At 45.1% G+C, this 22,074-nt stretch overlaps 1 protein-coding gene across 50 annotated transcripts in view; it reads right to left on the bottom strand.

Annotated features, from left to right (window-relative positions):
• Window positions 1-22,074, bottom strand: part of SORBS1 (sorbin and SH3 domain containing 1) — a 202,418-nt gene that overhangs the window by 3,448 nt on the left and 176,896 nt on the right. For 33 of the 50 annotated variants that reach the window (XM_083505445.1, XM_083505444.1, XM_083505438.1 and 30 more), the window contains 8 exons: window positions 21,907-22,021; window positions 21,295-21,420; window positions 18,860-19,054; window positions 13,443-14,159; window positions 10,145-10,261; window positions 4,155-4,214; window positions 3,192-3,382; window positions 2,153-2,265 (listed from right to left, as the gene is read on the bottom strand). In XM_083505445.1, coding sequence (XP_083361571.1) covers window positions 2,153-2,265; window positions 3,192-3,382; window positions 4,155-4,214; window positions 10,145-10,261; window positions 13,443-14,159; window positions 18,860-19,054; window positions 21,295-21,420; window positions 21,907-22,021 — 1,634 coding nt within the window. The remainder of the gene's footprint in view (window positions 1-2,152; window positions 2,266-3,191; window positions 3,383-4,154; window positions 4,215-10,144; window positions 10,262-13,442; window positions 14,160-18,859; window positions 19,055-21,294; window positions 21,421-21,906; window positions 22,022-22,074) is intronic. The other 17 variants (XM_083505398.1, XM_083505414.1, XM_083505426.1 and 14 more) reach the window with 3 other exon arrangements.

Raw genomic sequence — 22,074 nt, 5'->3', positions numbered from 1 at the left:
TGTACCGATAATTCTACATCTTTTGGTCGTTTGCTTCCCCGCCCTTTTGTCTTCTGCCGCATCAAAATTCAGTTTGTATGATTTCTTGGGCAAGATACGCTTTTTAATTACAGATAGGTCTGCCATAGTCAAAATAAAAAAATTCCTTCCAGTAGCACCTTAAAGACCAACTAAGTTAGTTCTTGGTATGAGCTTTCGTGTGCATGCACACTTCTTCAGATACACTGAAACAGAAGTTGCCAGATCCTTCTATATAGAGAGAAGGTGGGGAGGGGTATTACTCAGAAGGGTGGTGGGAATGGGAGATTGGCAGATAGGAAAAGGCAAGGGGTGAGAAGCTGCTGAATTGCAACTCATTACCAAACTTAAAACCATGGAGAGACCTGGTCTGAACAAAGACATTGGATTCTTATCTCATTATACATGACTTAGCCATTTTTCACCTTCTCACCCCTTGCCTTTTCCTGTAAGACCTATTACAGTCGTTAAGAGTCGTCAACAGGCTCATCTCAGCTATCTGCCAATCTCCCATTCCCACCACCCTTCTGAGTAATACCCCTCCCCACCTTCTCACTATATAGAAGGATCTGGCAACTTCTGTTTCAGTGTATCTGAAGAAGTGTGCATGCACATGAAAGCTCATACCAAGAACTAACTTAGTTGGTCTTTAAGGTGCTACTGGAAGGAATTTTTTTATTTTGACGCTTTTTAATATCGCTCGAAAGCATCGTGCACACTGATCACTCCAATTTGAAATGATTAGCTGGAGGGAGGCCCCGTTTCGAAATAAAAGTATTGGTCTCAAGCCACAGAGTCAGTGAGTGGGTGTCAGTCTGGCAATGTTTGAAGAACAGGGCGGAAGAGCAGAGAAGAAGAGCTGGAAACTGGACCCAAGTGGAGGGCATTTGGCTTGTGAATGCACAGCACCAGATTCAAGGGCTTGGCTTGAGCTGAAAAGACTAAAATAGTCTGAAACAGGTTTTGCTTTTTTTATCTATTGGTATGAAACAGGTCTTTACAACCTATTGCATGAGTGGTTGGCTTATCCATAACTACAATAAAAGTAAAATAACGGTCTTCTCCAAAAGGATTTCAGTTTATTGTTTTTGGATGAGCATGTGAATAATAATTGCCTTTATTAGACAATAGTTGGATCAATTAAACAGCCTCTTGCAACAGTTGAAGGTTTTAGAGCAGTCTACATATGCCGTAATTGTCCGGAATTCCAATGGGGGTTAAGAGTAAATTTAGTGTTTTGGAAAGAGTCGAAGGTAAGGTGTTGAGAAATCTATTTGGGGTACCAAAATGCATGGCCAATGGTGTTCTATGTTTGGAGGTCGGTTTCCCAATGGCTGAAAACTCAGAGTGAATATCCTCTCTAAACTAATGGCTATATTTACTTTGTCTACATCCACAAAGCCTGTTACAAATCAGAATGCACTAACAGCATGTGTGTTCTTTCTTGAACACCTAGCAATCAAAATTGGTTACCGCTGAGCCTTTCTAAGAAATTAATGGCTATTTTGAGGCATTCTACAGTTAAAACATGCTTGAGGAAAATAAGTTTATATCTAAATATACCCAGGAAATGTTGTTCTCCCTCTATACATGCTGGGAAGGAAGGGGAAGGATCATATTTACTAAATGGCTCAGATAAGCCTTTCCGCTTAATGAGATTTAATGCTATACAGTTGTTTAACTGGTGGGTCATATGGCAGAATTTCTTGCTGCAGAACATCAGTGTGTGTGTGGGGTGGTGGTGGTCTGAGGAAGTAGAAGCTGATTCATGGCTCTTCCCCATCCCAGTGCTGTTTCTACAGTAGCTTTTGCGAAACATATATAGACCTGCTGCTTGAATCTTGCCCAGGAAAGTTTCTGGGTTGTCAAGACAATTTTCCATTGGTGGGGGGGGGGGCACAGGGAAACCTTACGATTTGTAGCCACTGCTGTTACTGCTAAAATGCATAGCAAATTCACAGCAGAATATACGCAATCACTCTGAGTCAAGCAAATTAGCAGAATTATAGCATGTACGCTGCTCTGGCTAACTGTAGATTTTGTGTAAATAGGTCTGTGAATCAAATGGATGATATTAATTAATGTTCCCATTAACGTTTTAAAAACGAGTTGAAATGACAGATGTCATGCTCACCAACAAACCAGCCGTCATCACACTTCTCCATGACATCTATGATATCTCCATCTCTTAACTCCAGCTCATCTTCATTCTGCGGGACATAGCTGTACAGTGCTTGGTAGCTAAGCCTGAAAACGCACAGAAACAGTGGAGGGGGATAGAATTAAGGGAAGAGATTGCCAGCCACTACTAACAATATCCCTCTTGTAACTAACTTTCTTCAAATACAGATCCAGTGATGATGATTCAAATTTGTATACCACCCTATACCCACAGGTCTCAGGGCAGTTACAAGATAAAAACCACAATATAAAAACACAAAATGCATAATAAAACCAAAAACCAACCCAATAATTCCCCCCTCCCCAACATTTAAAAGAGCATTGCATGTCTTTAAGGCCTGGTTAAAGAGGAACATTTTTGCCTGGCGCCTAAAGGTGTATAATGAAGGTGCCATGCTTCCCTGGGGAGAGCATTCCACAAACAGGAAATCTGCTGGGATAGGAGTCTAAATTTCCTCTGCCCTCTCTCAACTTTATCCAACAATATTCTGACCGTATTCAGTTCCCATCAGCTCCCTCGTACCCTATTCTGCACCACAAACAGCCCCTAAATAAATCTTGAAACCACAGGACCAGATCAGGTGGCAAGGAGTGGCACGTAGAATTTCATCCAGTGGCCCTGTGGCACTCTTGATGGCCGAAGTGTCTACAGGACCTCACCGGGGAGATTATGAGCTGCCACCGCCCTTCTGAAGTCTTCCAACTAGCAGGAAGTTCCAAAAGTCCACACCAAGGTACCACACATCCATCTCCAGACCTCTGATCCATGATATTTTAAAAAATGAAGACGAGTCTGGTAGGATCAATAGGGCACAATTTCCTCTTGTGATCTCAGCCAAGACCACAAAACCAAAATACTGGTGAGTCCCTTGTGTTAAATAAGAAAACCCATCAAACTAAAAATTGTGCTGTGTCTCCTGCATTCCATCCATCAAATGTACGACAGCTGCTGAAAAGAGGGGGCGAATGTGTCCCCTTTCGGACCAACTTACATATCTTGTGGCGCATGGTTCCTGTCGAGGCTTGTTCCCAGCGGCAGGACTTGCGGTTGCTGAGAAATGATGAAAGATGATTTATTGTCACTATGGGGCCCCTTGTGGCAAGAGACAAGAGGCTGAGAAATTGTGCTGCAGTAATGAACGGACTTTTCCGCAATGTTTAAGATCTCATTGCAAACGGTTTCCTGGGCGGTAGAGACAGTGCAGGGTTGACATCCACGGAGGGGGGGGGGACACGTCAGAGGACAGTGAACAGGGGGAAGTGGGGAGGAGGAGGGGGGGATAGTCAGTAAGAGACGGGGAAATCCAGTTGTAGCAATCCAGTAAGACAAGACAGTGGTAGATCCAGCCAGTGAAGTGTAGAGGAATCCAGGTGGAAAGCATGGAAAAACAGAGGCAAGATACAGAAGAGTTTGCTATTTAGTTTTAGATATATAGATTGACGTATTTGTAACAAAGCAGTAGCAGCAAAAGATACTGGAATTAGCAAGGACCTCAAGTTCACATCTTCCAGCTCTGAGTGCGTCATTTCAAAACACATCACATGCATGCAACCGAAGTTGTCCCCCCAATGCTACAGATATTTAATGCCTGTGTTTCCTTTGTCTACAGTAGCCTTTGTTTCAGAAAATTTCAGCTCCTGTTGCAGTGGCCTAACCGCCTGTACTTGGGACAGCGGTGGCAAAATAATTAGGGTTGAGAGTCAAAAAAATTATCATTGTTCACATAACCAAACCCGCTCTGCCCAGCTCTGGCATTTGGGGCTCCTTTCTAAAGATTCTTTTTTTATATAAAGCACCTGCAAACCTCAGGATTACTCCGAGTCTGCTGGTACCTCTTGTGTACGGTATTGTTTTGCTTACACCTCCAAAAGTATGAAATGGAAATAAGAGAGAATGGCGCTTGTATGAACAATGCTAAAATGGGGCTGCAGATATGAATCTCAGGCGATCTTACCACATAGCTCTTTTCAGATTCTGTGAGATCTGGTCCTGGCCTCAATGAATGATGAGAAGGCTGTGTGATCACCAAAGCACATGGTAAGGGAGACATTTTAGCAAATGCACTAGCAAGTCAAATTCAAATCATAGGAAGAAAGCAAAACAAAAATAAACAAGGGAAATTTGACATAAATGACATTCGCCGCTGGATATTATTAAACAGCTGTGCCGTACAGCACACACTGTGACTCTGGCAAGAAGGATTAGAAGAAGAAGAGCTAGAAGATGAAATGATGGGTTAGCAAAACAAAGACCGATGTTCAAAAAAATATGGCACAGTTCCTCTGGAAGGACACAAAAGAGCACAAACTCTAGACTCCGTGATTTAAAAGGGAATTACCAGGGGAGGAAACGGAAACGTGCAGAATACCTATGAGCACTGCTTGGAGCAAGAAGATACACTTTGGAGCCCCTGATGATGGGATTTGCCAGACAATGAGATGAATTAACCTAGAATTTTCTTATTTTTTTGTCCTCAACATTCTGTAACTCCTGACGGTCACTGGGGGGGGGGGGCTTTTTATATATAGAAACACATGCAAGCATCAAGCACGTTAACTTTTTCTTTTAATTTACTCATTTATATTTACACACCTATGGAGGTCCTTAGGTATGTTCTTTACTTTTCATGTGGGACCATTTTGTGTCCAAACAGGTAGGCATTTGATCATTCATGTTTCCTATTAAGGGGATATTTGGTAAATGAATAAACTACAGCCGTACCTTGGATCTCGAACAACTTGCAAGATGAACGGTTTGGGTCCTGAACGCCACAAAACCGGAAGTGAGTGTTCTGGTTTGCAAAAGTTCATTGGAAACTGAACATCTGTCATGGCTTCCGTGGCTTCCAATCAGAAGCCAAGCCTTGGTTTTTGAACATTTTCAGAAGTTGAACAGACTTGCGGAACGGATTCCATTCGACTTCCAAGGTACCACTGTTGTATGAAACTGGGATGCACCCAAGTTTGAAAGCAAATGGGCCCACAAAGGAAACAACTGTGCGAAATGGCTGAAATATAACTGACCAGGAAATGCAGTTATGTCACCTAGATTAATCAATATTATGCTATTTTTTAAAAATTCCACTGCATGTTAATTAGCTGACCAGTTTGTGAGCTAGGGTGTTTGTGTTGCTTTAATGCAATTGTCGTGGTTTATTACTTATTTATTCTTAGATTATATTATTCTTATGCTTTAGGCATTTCTGTACCTGCGGACCTCTTCATCCCTCCCCCAAAACGTGTGCATTTATTATTTTATTTCACAAAATTTATAAACCGCTTGATTTTAAAGCAGGGTGGGGGGTGGCAAACCCACGTCAACACGGTTTTACAAAGTGGTATATACGCCTGCCAATTTAAGACTGTACTCTAGCCACAAAAGCTCAGGCCAGAATATATATTTATTTGCCTTTAAGCTGCTACGAGCACAGCTGCCACTCTTGGGGGGAAAAGAACAAATTGGGAGTCCTTTCTGGGGATATGAGAAGCAGGCACAAGTGATGCAGACAGGAAGGCTTCCAAGTTTACACTTTGCTGCTAGCCTCGACTCTCTTTTCTGTATCTCCCTTTTATATAACTGGGAATGTCTACTGTGGCAATTTTCCACTTAGGACAGTACATTCAGGTTACTGGGCACAAGCCGTCACAATTCACAGACATAAATGTCAGCTGCAGAAGAATGCGTTTGGGCTCAGGCACACAAGTCAGATTCATTTTTTACGGCGCTTATTCACATACAAAAATCTCTCGATGGATGGCAAGAGCCGTGCTGTTTCAATTCCCATTTCAAAGAACCCAACACAGCAACGACATCCATTTAAGCAAGAGATAACCTCAGGAGACTTTAACCAGTCTCCTGAAACTCTCAAGACAGAATCTGGGGAGAACAAATTGGGTAAAGTGGACTTTTGCATCGTTGAAATTATGATACGTAACCTCTCCCTTATGATTTCTATGATTCGGCTTCATAACAGGTGAAAAAGGTCCTTTCAGCTGTATTGTTACCAAAGAGCACCTCAGTTCTATGTACTCAGCTCCCAACTTGTCTCTCAGTTCCTACTGTGTCTGTAATGGCTAGCTGGCAAGGGCTGTTCTAGCTTATCAAGACGTGTGTTGCAGGGCATATTGCTGCACCATCTATTGGCTTGGAAGACAACACCTTGTGCCTTGCATCCTAATGCAATTAGCGCAACACCTTGCCACTCACTAATTAGCTGTTGAGAGTCCGGATTATGTGATCTTCCAGCTAGTAGCATGACATACACACAAACACATCCGGTGTTTAGTGCCCTCCGTTCAGAAAAAGACACAACTGATCACACCTTTGTGTTTTCCTTTAAAAAAAAAAAACCCCTCTCTCTGTCACTTTGGTTTTTCTTTTCTAAGACTATTGTTATGAGTTTGGCGGAAGGTTCCAAACCTGTGACCCTGTATTTGGGAGGCTGCAATCTAGCAGCGTTTCTCAAACTTGGGACTACAACTCCCATCATCCCTGACCATGGGACCTGCTAGCTAGGGATGATGGGAGTTGTAGTCCAACAGCAGCTGGGGACCCAAATTTGAGAAACACTGAGATAGGATTATAGTGAGGTTGTAGAGCTAAAAATAATGGCAATATATTTCACATCTGGCAACCAACAAGCCCCTTCGGTTTCAGATAGTACAGGGGTAGACGAGTCTAAAAATCCTGGGACACAAATTTTCACGGCCCTCTAGCTGTTATGCAGCTCTTTTACCAGAAGTAATGTATTCAGCATTAACTTTGGAAGTGTATACTCGATTCTGACCAAACTACACCTCGCCAACCAAGTGCGCCACATAATCCCGTACATCCTAGAAGACGAGACGAAACAATAGGTACACGTGAAAATAGACACAATCGAAAACACCCCCGCCATAGCATACTCATTCTTCCAAAGCAAACTAAGGAAAATCCCAGCAACACTAAACAGGTCCACACGGTTCACGTTTAAAACATGGAAGGAAAAAGTAGGCAAACTGTCTCCAACCCCATCCCAACTAACCTCCCTGGGCCTACAATCCACAACTCCATCACACAGCCCCAAACTTCCAAGTAAAAACTTGGCAAGCCAAAGCCTTACACCACCTAACAGATGCCTATAAACCCATACCGACGTAAGAAATACAAGACAAACTAGGGGATAGCCAAATACCCTGGCTAACACCCTACCAGCTACATGCCTTCTTAAACACCCCAGCAATAAAAACAGCACCCACTAGGCCTTTGACCACCTTCAAAAAACTCCTGACAGCAGAGGGACATGGCAAAGAGATGCTATCCACAAATAACAAAATACTGCTCCAGAATCCCACAAACCTCCTCATCTCAATCAAAAAACAATGGGAGCATGGTATACGTTACGAAATAAACCCTACCCAATGGACTAAACTGTGGTCAAAACCACCCTTTAATCTCAGCCAAAAAAAGGGGAAACTCGCCCAGAAACTTATCTACAGATGGTACCTAACACCACGTAAGTTGGTGCTGATATACCCAGAAACCTCACAAAAGTGCTGGAGAGGTTGCCCCTCTACAGGCACTTCCCTCCATATATGGTGGGACTGCCCCAAAATCAAACACTTTTGGACATCAGTCCTACTAGAAATATGCAAAAGGACAAAGCAGGTATTAGAAGACACTTCAGAACTGGCCCTACTGAATATGTTCTAAGATGATAAGGCACACTCACGCTACAAAAAACTCTTAAGCCAGCTACTCTCAGCAGCCAGGAGCGTCATAACTAGACACTGGTGGGACCTGTTCCAGTTCCAGTTAACCTTTTTATAGCACTAGCCATAGGCCATGGCATCATTCAGAAGGCGAGCAAAACGAAAGACAACAATAACCATAAAAATAATCAGGCACCACACATACAATAAAACCACAATCGCGGCTCCTAAAATTATTTGTTGCATTAAATAGAATAGCAGAAGATTCTCAGGTAAGATGTGTCAAATTAAATATCCGAATCCCCTTTGCAGTTGACTGCTATTTTTTTCTAGTTCTTTCCTCCTGATCTTTTTAGCTGCCAACGCATAGAGTGCTACTTTATAAGCAACAAAGTTGTCAGTGTCGCGCAACAGCCATTACACCCTTTCCACCCTATTCAGATGTGTTCCATTCATAAACAAGGGTTTTATAGATCGGTCTCTTGGGTCTATATATAACAGGCACTGCAATAAAGGTCCCCCACGCAGGGTTGTCCACACAAAGTCTCTCTTTGTAATGTACCGTATTTTTCGCTCTATAAGACGCACCAGACCACAAGACTAGTTTTTGGAGGAGGAAAGCAAGAAAAAAAAAAATTCTGAATCTCAGAAGCCAGAACAGCAAGAGGAATCGCAACGCAGTGAAAGCAGCAATCCCTCTTGCTGTTCTGGCTTCTGGGATAGCTGCGCAGCCTGCATTCGCTCCATAAGACGCACACACATTTCCCTTTACTTTTTAGGAGGGAAAAAGTGAGTCTTCTAGAGCAAAAAATACGGTACTTTGCCGTACTGGACCTGTTAGGAGTGAACATGGACCACTGGTACCAAACCATATGGGAAACAGCCCTCTCAGAAAAGCTAACGAAGAAACTGAAACTAGCACAGTGAAAAATAAAAGAGGACACCTTTACCCCAGTGTAGCTCCCCCCCCCTTTATTACACACACAGCCCAACAAGACAACAGCAAGAACCCACTGATAGCATAGGTAAGTTGACCTAACAACCCCTCCCTAACACAAGCAAACAAAACTCATTGCAGACCACCATCCATGCCCTGGGACCCCCAACCTCTCTCACTGCCAATGAAAGCTTAACAAATAGCAAGAGACCCTACCCACGTGATTCCGACACAAAAACCTTGCCTTGCCAAAAAGTTATGCACAGTTTATATAAGGACAGTAACATGGAATCCTGGCTGAGATTAATAGGGCCTGTGCTAATTTAGCACATTAGGCAGCGTTCCATAAATGTACCTTATTCATCCCTGTGAATATAGTAAAATGATTTACATTGAGTCAGATTTCGGCCCATCTAGGCCACTATTACCTATTAATTAACACCAGATACAACTTTTCCCACGTCACTCGTAATGAAAATGTTTCCCACCCCACAGGGTTAGTTCAACCATTTGAACTAACCACTTGTGAAGCTCACGACCTTAAACCCAACCAATTAATATTCTCAATGAAGACAGGATCCAATTTATACGGCTGAAAAAGGAAGATCTTGAGAGGCTGCTAGCAGTCAGAAGAACAGCCAGAAAAATAAAACACAGGCAAAAATATCAAAACAGTTCTAAAAAAACACCATGGTATAAAATAGTAGGAAGGACCTATACAATGGCCGACATGTTTTACTTAAAGTCTCCTTGCGGGGAACAAGGAATACCCTTTTCCTGTTAAGGCAATACCTTAATTAAGACGTGCTGTTGGCTTAATAGGAACTGTATTGTGACCCTGAAGAAGGTTTTGAACTGAAATGCCTTGAGCGTTTCCTAAGGCCTTTCTGCTATTTTATAAAATTCTAGTACTGTTTTAAAGTTTCCTCCCTCACGCCTTTTGTGCTTGGTGTTGTACATTTCTCTTACTTTTGCTAGTCAGAGCAGACAGTTGGCTCTTAGATCAGGCATAGGCAAACTGCGGCCCTCCAGATGTTTGGGACTACAATTCCCATCATCCCTAGCTAACAGGACCAGTGGTCAGGGATGATGGAGTGCTGGAGTTTGCCTATGCCTGTCTTAGATGGTCTCCGGCTCAGATTAAGGCGGCAACAATCTATTTATCAGTCCAACCTAATCTAATACTCATAGCAATTTACTAAATATAAAAGATGTACTTGACCTCTGAAATTCACATGCTGATAAGCAACAGCAGTGAGCATGAAATATCAATCAATGACATTCCCCCCCCCCCCGGCTCCAAACTCCCGTGATTACCTGTGGGACGTTGACCGTGCGTGAGAGTCTGGGAGGTACTTGTGTTCTAACCGCAAAGGAAGAAATTGCAGAGGGAGACAGAAGAGTAGATGGAGAGAATGGTTTTGCGTTGACAGACTTTTAAAAGGAAGGAAAAGTTGGTCAGCAAAGGGAAATGACCCGTCGACACATCATTGCAGCAATGATGCTCTTACAAACAAGAAAACGTCTTCTGAACTCGGTGCAAGTATCGTCAACAAGTCCATGCAAAAAACAGGCATGCCTTTTCAAAGTGGTCGGGACCCATATTAGTATCGCAAGCTCAATGGGCTTTGAATGAATGTTGTTAGCTCAATGACATGACTCCCCTGAAAACACTGAGACAAGAATGAGTGTGCACCTGGAAATATATTTACTTACAAATTCTATCCCTTTCCGTTTGTTCCTCCACAGGTCTCAAGGGGTTAGGCACACACCATGCATTTTAAAAGTACATTTTAAAGCTGAGAGCCGTAGTTTGTAAGGGGTCTGGGAACTGTAGCTCTGCAAGGGCAAACTACACTTTCAGGGATTCTTTGGGGCAGGAGAGAGGCAAATTTCATGTATTGTGTGTACGCAGCCTTATGCCAAAACCAATGTATGAGTATGTTATGTACTGAGTTGAATAGGATCCAAAATGCAGCAGTCTGATTGTTCCTAGAACAATAGGATCCAAAATACAGCAGTCTGATTGGTCCTAGAACAATGCAGCAGTATGATTGGTCTGCAGGAGCCACCCAATCCAGCTCCAGATGGAAGTGAATCCACAACCTGATTGGCCTACAGGAGAATCCCGGAATTAGCCAATCACGTGCAGCCCATTGTGTAAATAATGTATATAAAGCAGATACTTTGGGGAAACTTTCATTCCTCCTCACCACTATGAGCTGAATAAAGAGCATGAAATCCACTCTCGACTCCGAGTATATTTCATCCAGCTGAAATAAACACCTTTGGTGCTGCTAAGAGTTTTCCCAGCCTGCATGTTACTAGTCCAGGTCTACAACTCGTTGGCGAGTACTATCATCTCCCCTTCTGAGACGGACGTAAACTAATGAATTCCTCTCCAGTTTTGAACACCCCATCCCTACTAAAACAGCCCCACAGCAACCATCTTTTTTGTCCTCCTATGCAAAAGACCCAGCCCTGCAGCCAACTACCTACCGTATTTACTCAAAGCCAATGCTCACCGTATTGGGGCCAAATTACTGTATTTTTTGCTCTCTATAAGACTCACTTTTTCCCTCCTAAAAAGTAAGGGGAAATGTGTGTGCGTCTTATGGAGCGAATGCAGGCTGTGCAGCTATCCCAGAAGCCAGAACAGCAAGAGGGATTGCTGCTTTACCTGCGCAGCAATCCCTCTTAATGTTCTGGCTTCTGAGATTCAGAATATTTTTTTTCTTGTTTTCCTCCTCCAAAAACTAGGTGCGTCTTGTGGTCTGGTACGTCTTATATAGTGAAAAATACGGTATGTTGTGAAAATTAAGGTGTGCATTGGATTCAACAGCACATTTACATTTGCCGGCAAATGCTCTCTTTCTTTCGTTTCAAGGTTCTGAAAACTGAGGTGCGCGTTAGATTCGATGGCACATTTGACTCAAGTAAATACGGTACTTTCACTGTCTGGCTGATAGTACCATAGGCTTGCCAGTTCTGCTGAGGTTCAAACTCTCAATGAAATTGGGTGGCTGGAAAAGCAACAGATACCGTATTTTTTGCTCTATAAGACGCACCAGACCACAAGACGCACCTAGTTTTTGGAGGAGGAAAACAAGAAAAAAAATATTCTGAATCTCAGAAGCCAGAACAGCAAGAGGGATCGCTGCGCAGTGAAAGCAGCAATCCCTCTTGCTGCTCTGGCTTCTGGGATAGCTGCTCAGCCTGCATTCGCTCCATAAGACGCACACACATTCCCCCTTACTTTTTTGGGGGGGGGAGTGAGTCTTATAGAGCAAAAAATACGGTATATGCTGGAGGCAGAGGAAGGCAATGAGAAGCCCTTTCCCTGGAGGACCAGAGAAGAAGCTTTTTCACTGCACTCCTCCACCCCCCCTCAAGATTACCATTAGCAGTTGTCTGGGTGAGTGCATCAGTTTTGCTAAATGACACCATAGCTTAAAGAGTGTTTTCCATTTGGGATACCTGAGCAGGGTCCTAACATCTTACGGGAACGCAGACTACAGCTACTTTGCCTACAGCATTCCTCGGATCACGAAAGCAAAGCTGCTCTCAAGACACATCCTTTGAGAGCCACCGTCCAACAGACTAGGCTAGAGCTTTCCAAACTTTTCATGTCGGTGACACCCTTTTTAGACGTCCATCCTTTCAGGACACAGTAATTCAGTTTTACTAGCAAACCGAAGGTCAAACTAACCCCTTTCCAGGGACATTCGCATGACACAGCTGCACACTGCAGCCGACGCACTAACGTGTCGCGACACACACTTTGGAAAGCTCGGTGTTATGTACTGAAGTTCTCACCCTGGGCCAGCAGAGGGATACTGTAGATAGTTATGCAAATAAGGGATTGAAAGTGACGTTCAGTGATTTCGCTTGGTGTTTCAGCTCAGTGGATTCAGCTCTGCTCAGAGGGTGGCTGCATCCGGCTGTGCTCTGCTGTCCATCCATCCCACCTTCGTCGCCAGTGTTAAGTTGTGGGTGAACATATCAGACGACACAGCGATTCTCCAAACAGCTCTTATTTATTCACAGGCCAGGACAGAACTGAACTGGAGGGTTCAGTCAGCCCGCTTATATAGAGCTCCAGTACAACGTTACTGTAACAACTTTCTAAAACTATCCAATCACTGAACGTCACTTTTGATCCCTTATTTGCATAACTATCTACAGTATCCCCCTGCTGGCGCAGGGTGAGAACTTCATAACACCCTGGACTAGGCTATATATGAGAACCACTTCTCAACCTGGGACCCATCCCAAAATGATCTTCACTCTGTTGACTCTTCCAACGCAACCGGCTCAGGGGACAAAGTTTTGCTGTTAGTTACCATCAAGCTAGAAGGAATATACCAGCTAGAACAGTGTTTCCCAGACTTAGGTCTCCAGCTGTGTTTGGACTACAGTTCCCATCATCCCTGACCACTGGTCCTGCTAGCAAGGGATGATGGGAGTTGTAGTCCAAAAAAAAAAAAAACAGCTGGAGATGCAAGTCTGGGAAACACTGACCTAGTGAGAGCTGCAACCCGGGTCAGTAGCACACACAGGCAACACTCAAACGTACAGCGATGTTAACCTTGGAACACGCATGCAGAAGAAATACCTTGATGACCCTGCTTTGATTTTCCCTCTGTTCAACTTGCTTATAACTGCACATGGGGCTACCTCCCTGCTCCTGATACAGCGTGCTCTCCTCAATGGTGTGAAGAGGTTTCTTTTGTGAGCTAACGGCCTTCTCCGGCTCTGACAGGCCCCTCGCCCTACAGATCTCAGGGATGCCACCGCAACTTCTGCTGGCCGTAACGCAATCCTCCCTCTCCATTCTCCGGCTCGGCCCTCGGCTCTTCTGCAACTTGCCTTGGCGTTCAGTGGCATCGCTGAGCTCTGAGAGGAAGCTGTCGGGGCTGCAAGGCGAATCGCAGTAGCTCATTTGCGGGGAAGGGGAGCTAGCAAACCTCTCTTCGGTTTGCCGAGCCGCCAGGCTGAGGTTTTGGGCGGGCGACTGCGGCTCGTAAGGGGAGGGAGGCAGCGGGGAGACGAAAGAGGTCGGGGTTGAGGAACTGGACATGTTAGAGGGATGGAGGCTGATGGAAGGCGAGGGGCTGGCCACCGCCGAAGGGGTGAGATAGTCGACGTTGCAGAGAGAAGCGTCGGGAAGAGGTGGTAATGGAGGGGTGACGGGTGGAGCGTGGCCACGGGGTGCCCCCAAGGTGAGGGAAATCCACTCAGAGGTGACGGCCTGCAACTCGGGAGACAGGGCTGGGCGCATGGGGGCCAAAGGTGGAGGAGTTGGTGTGAAAAGCAGCTCAGAACTGGGAGACTTGACAAAAAAGAAAACAAGAAAGGAAGGAAAAGAAAGAAAGAAAGAAAGAAAGAAAGAAAGAAAGAAAGAAAGAAAGAAAGAAAGAAAGAAAAGGTTATTAAAAATAATAATATAAAATGAAGAGTGTACAGCAAAAGAATGGAAAAAAGTGGAATAACCAGTGCATGGCTGAGCACTGACAATTTAGGGTGTTTCAAAGGTTCAGAGATAGAGGAATGGAAACAAGCTTTTGCAAGAGCATACAGGCACTACTGACAGCAGGCGTCAAGTTCTGCAGATACATGAAGGTAGATATATGCAGGTTTCAGTATATGGTTCAATAAGGGTGCCATGAAGACATGATTCTAGGAGGGACGCAAGCTGGCTGCTGCAAATTCCCTAAAAAGCTGGGAGTGGGGGATTTAAAAATCCAGTAAGGGTGGGGTGGGAGGAAGGCGAAATTCTCTTGCTGCTCACGATCCCTGAAATTGTGTTTATTTAGCTGTGCCAGATGTTACTTATGGTATTGGGGCACCACCATGAGAAAAATACTGATTTTCGGGGGAAGAAAGACACGCAGGCGGTGGTGGTGAGATTCAGCACGTCTTGCCCTATATCAAAATTTAACATTTCTTTCACATGAAGTTTATAATGGTTTCTGTTCGTTTAACAGAATTACACAGCCTGCATTCAGACATGGTGTTTATATTGCATTATTTTTTTACTGGTTATAATGCTAGTGCCCCATTCCTGATTTCTCGTGTTATTTTCGTATTGCATTACGGAACTGTGGCTTGTTGGCTGAGGAAAAGCTTTGGGGTAATTCTTGGATATTTACAAGCTAAAAGATGGGGGGCGGTGGGGGGAAGAAATGCAGTCTGGTTAGAGGTCTGGCCTGAGCAACATAGTCTGATGGGAGATTTCATGAGATGGGAAGGTGGCCATCAAAATCCCTTGGTCCAGTATATCTGAAGGAGCGTCTCCACCCCCATCGTTCTACCCGGACATTGAGGTCCAGCACCGATGGCCTTCTGGCGGTTCCCTCACTGCGAGAAGCCAAGTTACAGGGAACCAGGCAGAGGGCCTTCTCGGTAGTGGCATCCGCCCTGTGGAACGCCCTCCCACCAGATGTCAAAGAGAACAACTACCACCAGACTTTTAGAAGACCTATGAAGGCAGCCCTGTTTAGGGAAGCTTTTAATGTTCGATGTATTACAGTATTTTAATATTTTTTTGAAAGCCGCCCAGAGTGGCTGGGGAAGCCCAGCCAGATGGGCGGGGTATAAATAATAAATTATTATTATATTATTATTTATTATTTGGTCATTCCCCATTATAGCTGCCTTTAGTACCTTTTAAGAATTATATTCCTGAGTTTAGTTTTCACTACATTTTTTTAAAATATATATATATATATATGGTGTGGTGCCCTTGGAGAGGGATTTTAAATTCAGAATGCTTTTGGCAGAGTAAACAGCCATCTGCGCTCCTACTTTGCCTCCATCTGTCCTCCTGTTATTCTTTTTCGATGTGAGGAAATGTAAAGTGATACATGTTGGGATGGATATTGCAGCTTCACATCTATACTGATGATGACTAGGAGCAAGTGTTGGGGTGGCGAAAAATGCTACATCTGTGTACTGCAGCAATAGATAGCTAGGACCCACTCTGGTTGTGATTGCAATTGGTTTGAACTATTTTCTATGTTGTATTTTACATGGTTGTAACCCACCCCAGGACCTTGTGGAGAAGGGAGAGTAATTAATATAATAATGAATGTCAAATGCCATGGAATATAACACTGCCAGGATTCTAATGCCTTCCTGGAGTAGTGACATTTGGAACAGTTCTGGTCACCCCACCTAGAAAAATGGTAAGAGCTTGAATGCACAAGAAGCCAGACAAAATGACCAGGGTCAGCCTTCCCAATAAAAAATTGAAAGCATTTGGGGTCTTATAAATGCAGGTGACTAAAAGGAGGGACAGGGACACGGGTGGCGCTGTGGGTTAAACCACAGAGCCTAGGACTTGCCGATCAGAAGGTCAGCGGTTTGTATCCCCTCGACGGGGTGAGCTCCCGTTGCTCTGTCCCTGCTCCTGCCAACCTAGCAGTTCGAAAGCACGTCAAAGTACAATGGGCACCACTGTCTTTAAGTACTTTAAGAACAGCACAGGTGTAAAGTTCCCTGTTGTTCCATATCCTGCTTCCCACAATGTTTCCGGGAAGCACAGAAGCCATAAAGACATTAGCCATCCCTTGCTCTTCCTCCCCAGCAACCGCCAGTCGGTAGCCTAGCGCCTCTCAACCTGGCAGTTCCCAAAGAGAATGGTGCGGTGGCCTTCCTCCTCTGTTCTGCTGCTGCGAGCTAAGCCTGCCAGCCGAAACCCAGGCTTGGTTTTTCGCCTTGCTCCAGACAAACCACGAGCCACAACCAAGAATTGTTCTTGGTTTACCACTTGTAGTTTGGAGAAGGCCCGGGTTCATGGCTGATCTCACCGCAGCAGAGCAAGGAACTGTTATCAGGCTTGCCATCTAAATCCTTTCACACCACCACATCTTGTGATTGCAGATTCCAGAGATTACATGTAAAAAAGTGTTTCATTTTCTCTTTCCTGCATCTACTCTCACTCAATTTAGTCTTTGCATAGAGTCTAGGATTTTCACGGAGGTAGAAAGAATTCTTTCTATGCCCTTTCTCCACACTGTTATAAACCTCTTATCACGACCCTCCTTTTAATAAAGGTAAAGGGACCCCTGACCATTAGGTCCGGTTGCAGGCGACTCTAGGGTTGCGGCGCTCATCTCACTTTATTGGCCAAGGGAGCCGGCGTACAGCTTCCGGGTCATGTGGCCAGCATGACTAAGCCGCTTCTGGCAAACCAGAGCAGCACACGGAAACACCGTTTACCTTCCCTATTTATCTACTTGCACTTTGATGTGCTTTCGAACTGCTAGGTTGGCAGGAGCAGGGACTGAGCAACGGGAGCTCACCCCGTCGTGGGGATTCGAACCGCCGACCTTCTGATCGGCAAGTCCTAGGCTCTGTGGTTTAACCCACAGTGCCACCCGCGTCCCTTAAGTGATGGGGGGTCCTAGATAAAATGATATATGCTGCTTTGTATATATACAGAATGTATGTTTGGGTGCAGTGTCCGTCCAACAAAGCTAGGAGACCCAACAGGCTGCTTTGCTGTAAGTCTGCACCCTTTTTTTAATAAAAGCACTAGAACTGATCACTCTGGCGCTGTTGATACCTGTGTACCCAACTCCTAAGAGACCTCCTTTGGGCCAGTGATACAGGACAATGAACTGCAGAGACAAACAGTTGCTCATTTCAGGACTAGTTTGACCCAATCGGTCCTGCCCAACTAAAGCTGCAATCCTACCGGTTAGGCGGAATCCATCTCGTGGTCTTCAGAAAAACTAAAGCTGCCTAACTGCCTTCATGATTGTCATCTAAAGGCTTGGCAGGCAATATATTTTCATAGGAACGGAAGCCTCACTCTTATCACGCATGTGCTTGTTTCCTTTTTTTGTTCCTCAATCACTGCCAAACTGCTTTCCAGGAGATTTTCTGTAGCAGCTCGGGAAGCGTCTCTTAAAATCCCAAACATAACACAACACCCTTCTAGGAACAAAGTCAGCATTGCTCTGGTAGATACTGAGCAGCTGGAACAGGAGGGGGAAATGTACAACTACTTTCTACCCGTGATTATGCTGTTTAGGAACTATTTTGAAAATATGTGTGTGTGGTTCATTAAGAAGTGGGTGCTTACCAATTTTACCACACGGCTATTTATTTTTAATTTTTAAAAAAGTATAAGGCTATCCTCTGGGCTTTGCCATTTCTAAAACTATTTTCTGTGCTTGCCTCTGAGCAATGTACACACTCTGCCACACTAGAATTATTGGTGCAAAGTTCCAATTCCTGCTCAAAGTTAAGGAGGAATGCATAGGCAAAGTCCTTTAAGGAACAATTGTATGGCCCTGTTTAGTTCACTCTCGCCGAAATCACTTTGGCTCAGTTTGCGTGTAACTCTAAGCCAAACCATGGCTTAATGCAAACGAATGGGCGTGGAGGCTCTTTGATAGCTTGTGGCTGCCTTGCTCCTCTGCTCCCGATGCTGCTGTGAGAACAGCAGTGATTTAAATCATGGTTTGCCTTCCCCAAACTACAAGTAGTAAACCAAGAACAATTCTTGGGTTATGGGTCATGGTTTGTCTGGCGCAAGGCAAACACACAAACCTGGGCTATGCCAACATGCTTAGCTTGCAGCAGCAGAACCAGCAAAAGCCGCCACAATCTCCTTTCTCAGAGCAAGGCCTGATTTAGTGTCGTGTGTGAAACAGGTCGTTTGAACTTTCCTAAACGGTGAGTTTATTGTCAACACTTTCCACAACTGCCCAGTGGCGTAGCGTGGGTTGTCAGCACCCGGGGCAAGGCAAGTAATTTGTGCCCCCTAACCCGTGGATTTGCGCCCCCTAACCCTAACCCTCAGGTGTTGCGCCCGGTGCGACTGGCCCCCCCTGCACCCCCCACGCTACGCCACTGCAACTGCCACTCCATATGGGGCAATGCAATAGATGTATCTTTTGAATATACCGCTGGTAAATGTGTTCTCCTTACTATCTAAGAGTTATTAGCAGGAGAAGGGACTCTCTAGCAAAAAAACAGCAACGCCTTACGGTTTCGCAAGGCTGGATTCAGAGCAGGTACCTGCGGGGATGTTGTCAGACTGCGGTTTGGGGAGTGGCAGAACGACAAGCTGCCATAGTCTAGTGTGTTCTTCAGCACAGGCTGCTTGAAAATGTCCACGTAGGTGACCGGGAAGATGCCTTGGCGGTGAGTACTGGGGATTTTTCCTTCATACCAGTTTTCGTCCACTTGCCGAATCAGTGTGATCCTCTCGCCCTGCGGAGAAAGCATGAATGGGCAGATCAAGCTCCTGATCTGCAGCAAGACTTTCAGCCCTGCTGCTCAGGTAGGAAAGCTGAATTTGCACATCCGCCTATGCTTTCGGTTTGCACAGAACTCCTAAAAGCATAGCTGTCAACCATCCCTTATTTGGCGGGAAAGTCCCTTATCCCAGCGCTGTGTCCTGCTGCTGTCCCTTATTGATGATGTCCCTTAAATATCCCGGGTTTCAAAGGAAGCAGCTCCTCTCCCTCCCTCCCTGCCGGCCAGGGAGGAGGGAGGCTCCAACTGTGTTGCTTGGCTGCGTTGCTCACCCAATAAGGAGTCTAAGAACGACTGGGGGGGGGGTGTGGAGCTTGCATGCCTTGTGCCGATCAAATCAGCCGCGTTGCCTGGGCAAACTCGCCTTTGCTCAGCGCTTCCCAGCGAAAAGGTGACAGTGGTTTCCCTTGCTGCATCCCCTTTGCCGGGTTGCTGCGCTGTGGGAACCACCGCTTGAGGCTTTGTTTGGCTGCTGGCTGGGCTTTCTGCCTTTGGCTCAGAGGGGCTCAGAAGTCGAACATACCTGTGTTTGGAAAATCCCTTATTTTGGCTGCTGATCCCTTATTTCCGAGGCTGCTGGCCCCTTATTTTCAAATCTGTAAGTTGACAGCTATGGCTAAAAGGGATTCGACACATGATCCCAATTTGAAATCAGATTTGCAGACCCTCTAGTCTGCTTTCAGGGGACAACAGAGAGCATGACTGCGGCTACGCAACTCCTGGACCAGTGGCCAAACTGCGATGGAACATACTGGGGAGGGGAACAAGAGGGAAGGATTCCAGGAATGGCCACAAAGCTATTGTCGGACGTTGGTATTTGCTGAATTCCAGTCCGAGACCCAACAATGAAGCAGAACACAAGGTGAAAAAGGCAACCATTGTATGCGCAAGATCACTGTCCTGGCTCTCGCCCAAGAACAATGACAAGGTGCGCTTTCTTCTAAATGAAGTAGCCAAGCTTTTCTCCAGCAGACTGACTGTGCAAGCTCTGCAACAGGAGAAGAGCAGGAATTAATCCAGGTGCCCATGGGTGCCAGCAATGCAGCAAGGATCAAGCCAACTTAGGAGCTTCAAGGTTCCCTAAACACAGCTCAGGGGCAAGGCTTTCAGGATCAGGGAACTAGGATCTGATAACATGAGGTGCATGCTCTAGTTATCTCCTGCTTGGACTACTGCAATGCGCTCTACGTGGGGCTACCTTTGAAGGTGACCTGGAAACTACAACTAATCCAGAATGCGGCAGCTAGACTGGTGACTGGCAGCGGCCGCCGAGACCACATAACACCAGTCCTGAAAGACCTACATTGTCTCCCAGTACGTTTCCGAGCACAATTCAAAGTGTTGGTGTTGACCTTTAAAGCCCTAAATGGCCTAGGCCCAGTATACCTAAAGGAGTGTCTCCACCCCCATCGTTCTGCCCGGACGCTGAGGTCCAGCGCCGAGGGCCTTCTGGCGGTTCCCTCATTGCAAGAAGCAAAGCTACAGGGAACCAGGCAGAGGGCCTTTTCGGTAGTGGCGCCCACCCTGTGGAACACCCTCCCATCAGATGTCAAAGAGATAAACAACTACCTGACATTCAGAAGACATCTTAAGGCAGCCCTGTTCAGGGAAGTTTTTAATGTATGACATCTTAGTGTATTTTTGGTCTTTGTGGAAGCCGCCCAGAGTGGCTGGGGAAACCCAACCAGATGGGTGGGGTACAAATAAGAAATTATTATTATTATTATTATTATTATTATTATTATTATTATTACATGAAGTTGTGCAAGCAATCCTGCCTACCTGCCACACTTCTGAACAGAGGCAGCAAAGTCCACCTGCTCACAAGAATGCTTATCCCATCAAGAGCTCCTGGCTTCAGGCCCAGTGCTCCTTCTTGGGAGCCGGGTCTCCTCCTGCCACTCGATGTGGAGTCCCAGCTTTGGAGAAAACACATAGCTTCGCAGCATGTGTTAACCCTGACCACGGTTCGCCGACAAACCAAACTCTAAAGCCTGGTTTGTTTCAGTTATGGCTTGGCACTACATGTGAATCCAGCAGCCTTGCTTAACCATGGTTAAGTGTCACCGTAGACACTCACCAAGCTACAAAGGAGCGAGACAAGGGCAGCCGGGAAACAAAATAGAAAGCCTCCTTTGAAAGAAACAGGGGGAAAACCTTTCTCGCTGGTTTTCATGATCCAAAGACACCTGTACCTTTCTGAAGGACATTTCCACTTGAGTGTCACCATTGAAATTGAACTTGGCAATAGCGTCTCCGTATTCCAGGACTTGTATTGGTGATGTTTTCTTAGGCTGAGCTTTTTCTGTGGGAGGGAGTAGCTATAAAAAAACACACACACCAAAAGGCAGATATGAGGACCCCAGTCATTGGATTCCAGTACCAGGTTAGATGTGGATGTGCAAGATAGCTTGACTGACTCGGTTGAGATGCAATGCCTAAACCATGGTTTGGCAATTGGAAACCATCCCTTTGGAATGTTGTGGGGGAAAATGAGGAAAAGATGAGTTATGTAAGTCCCAAGAAACATCCAGCGGTGGTTTATAATTGCATTTGAATCAAAACTTCTGTGTTACACACTGGAACAAATCTGAAGCATAATTCTAGTAAGGGGTGACCGTAAAGCAGTTTTAATGGTTCAAGTGACTCGGGTAAGTTTTAAACAATGAATGTGGCCACAAAATATTTCTCACCTTGTGGCTTATTTGAAATTGCTCCTTTGGGAAGATGGGCGAGATATAAATTGAATGAAACAAACCAAGTCTCACCACTTTGACTCATTGTATCTGCACAACAAAAAGAAGTACCTCTATGTACGATTGTGGGAAAATTCCAACTCTGCCATGGTGTTCGCCTTCAAACCAATTCTGATCAATTTGCTTATAAATGTAAACGACATCCCCTTTCTTCAGTGGGAGCTCCCTGTTAAAAACAGACAGGTTATGTGTTAATGGGCAATTAACATTCTCTTGTAA

The sequence above is a fragment of the Podarcis liolepis genome (assembly GCF_965112155.1).
Source record: "Podarcis liolepis genome assembly, chromosome: 5".
NCBI lineage: Eukaryota > Metazoa > Chordata > Lepidosauria > Squamata > Lacertidae > Podarcis > Podarcis liolepis.
This window is presented reverse-complemented; position numbering and strand designations above follow the sequence as displayed.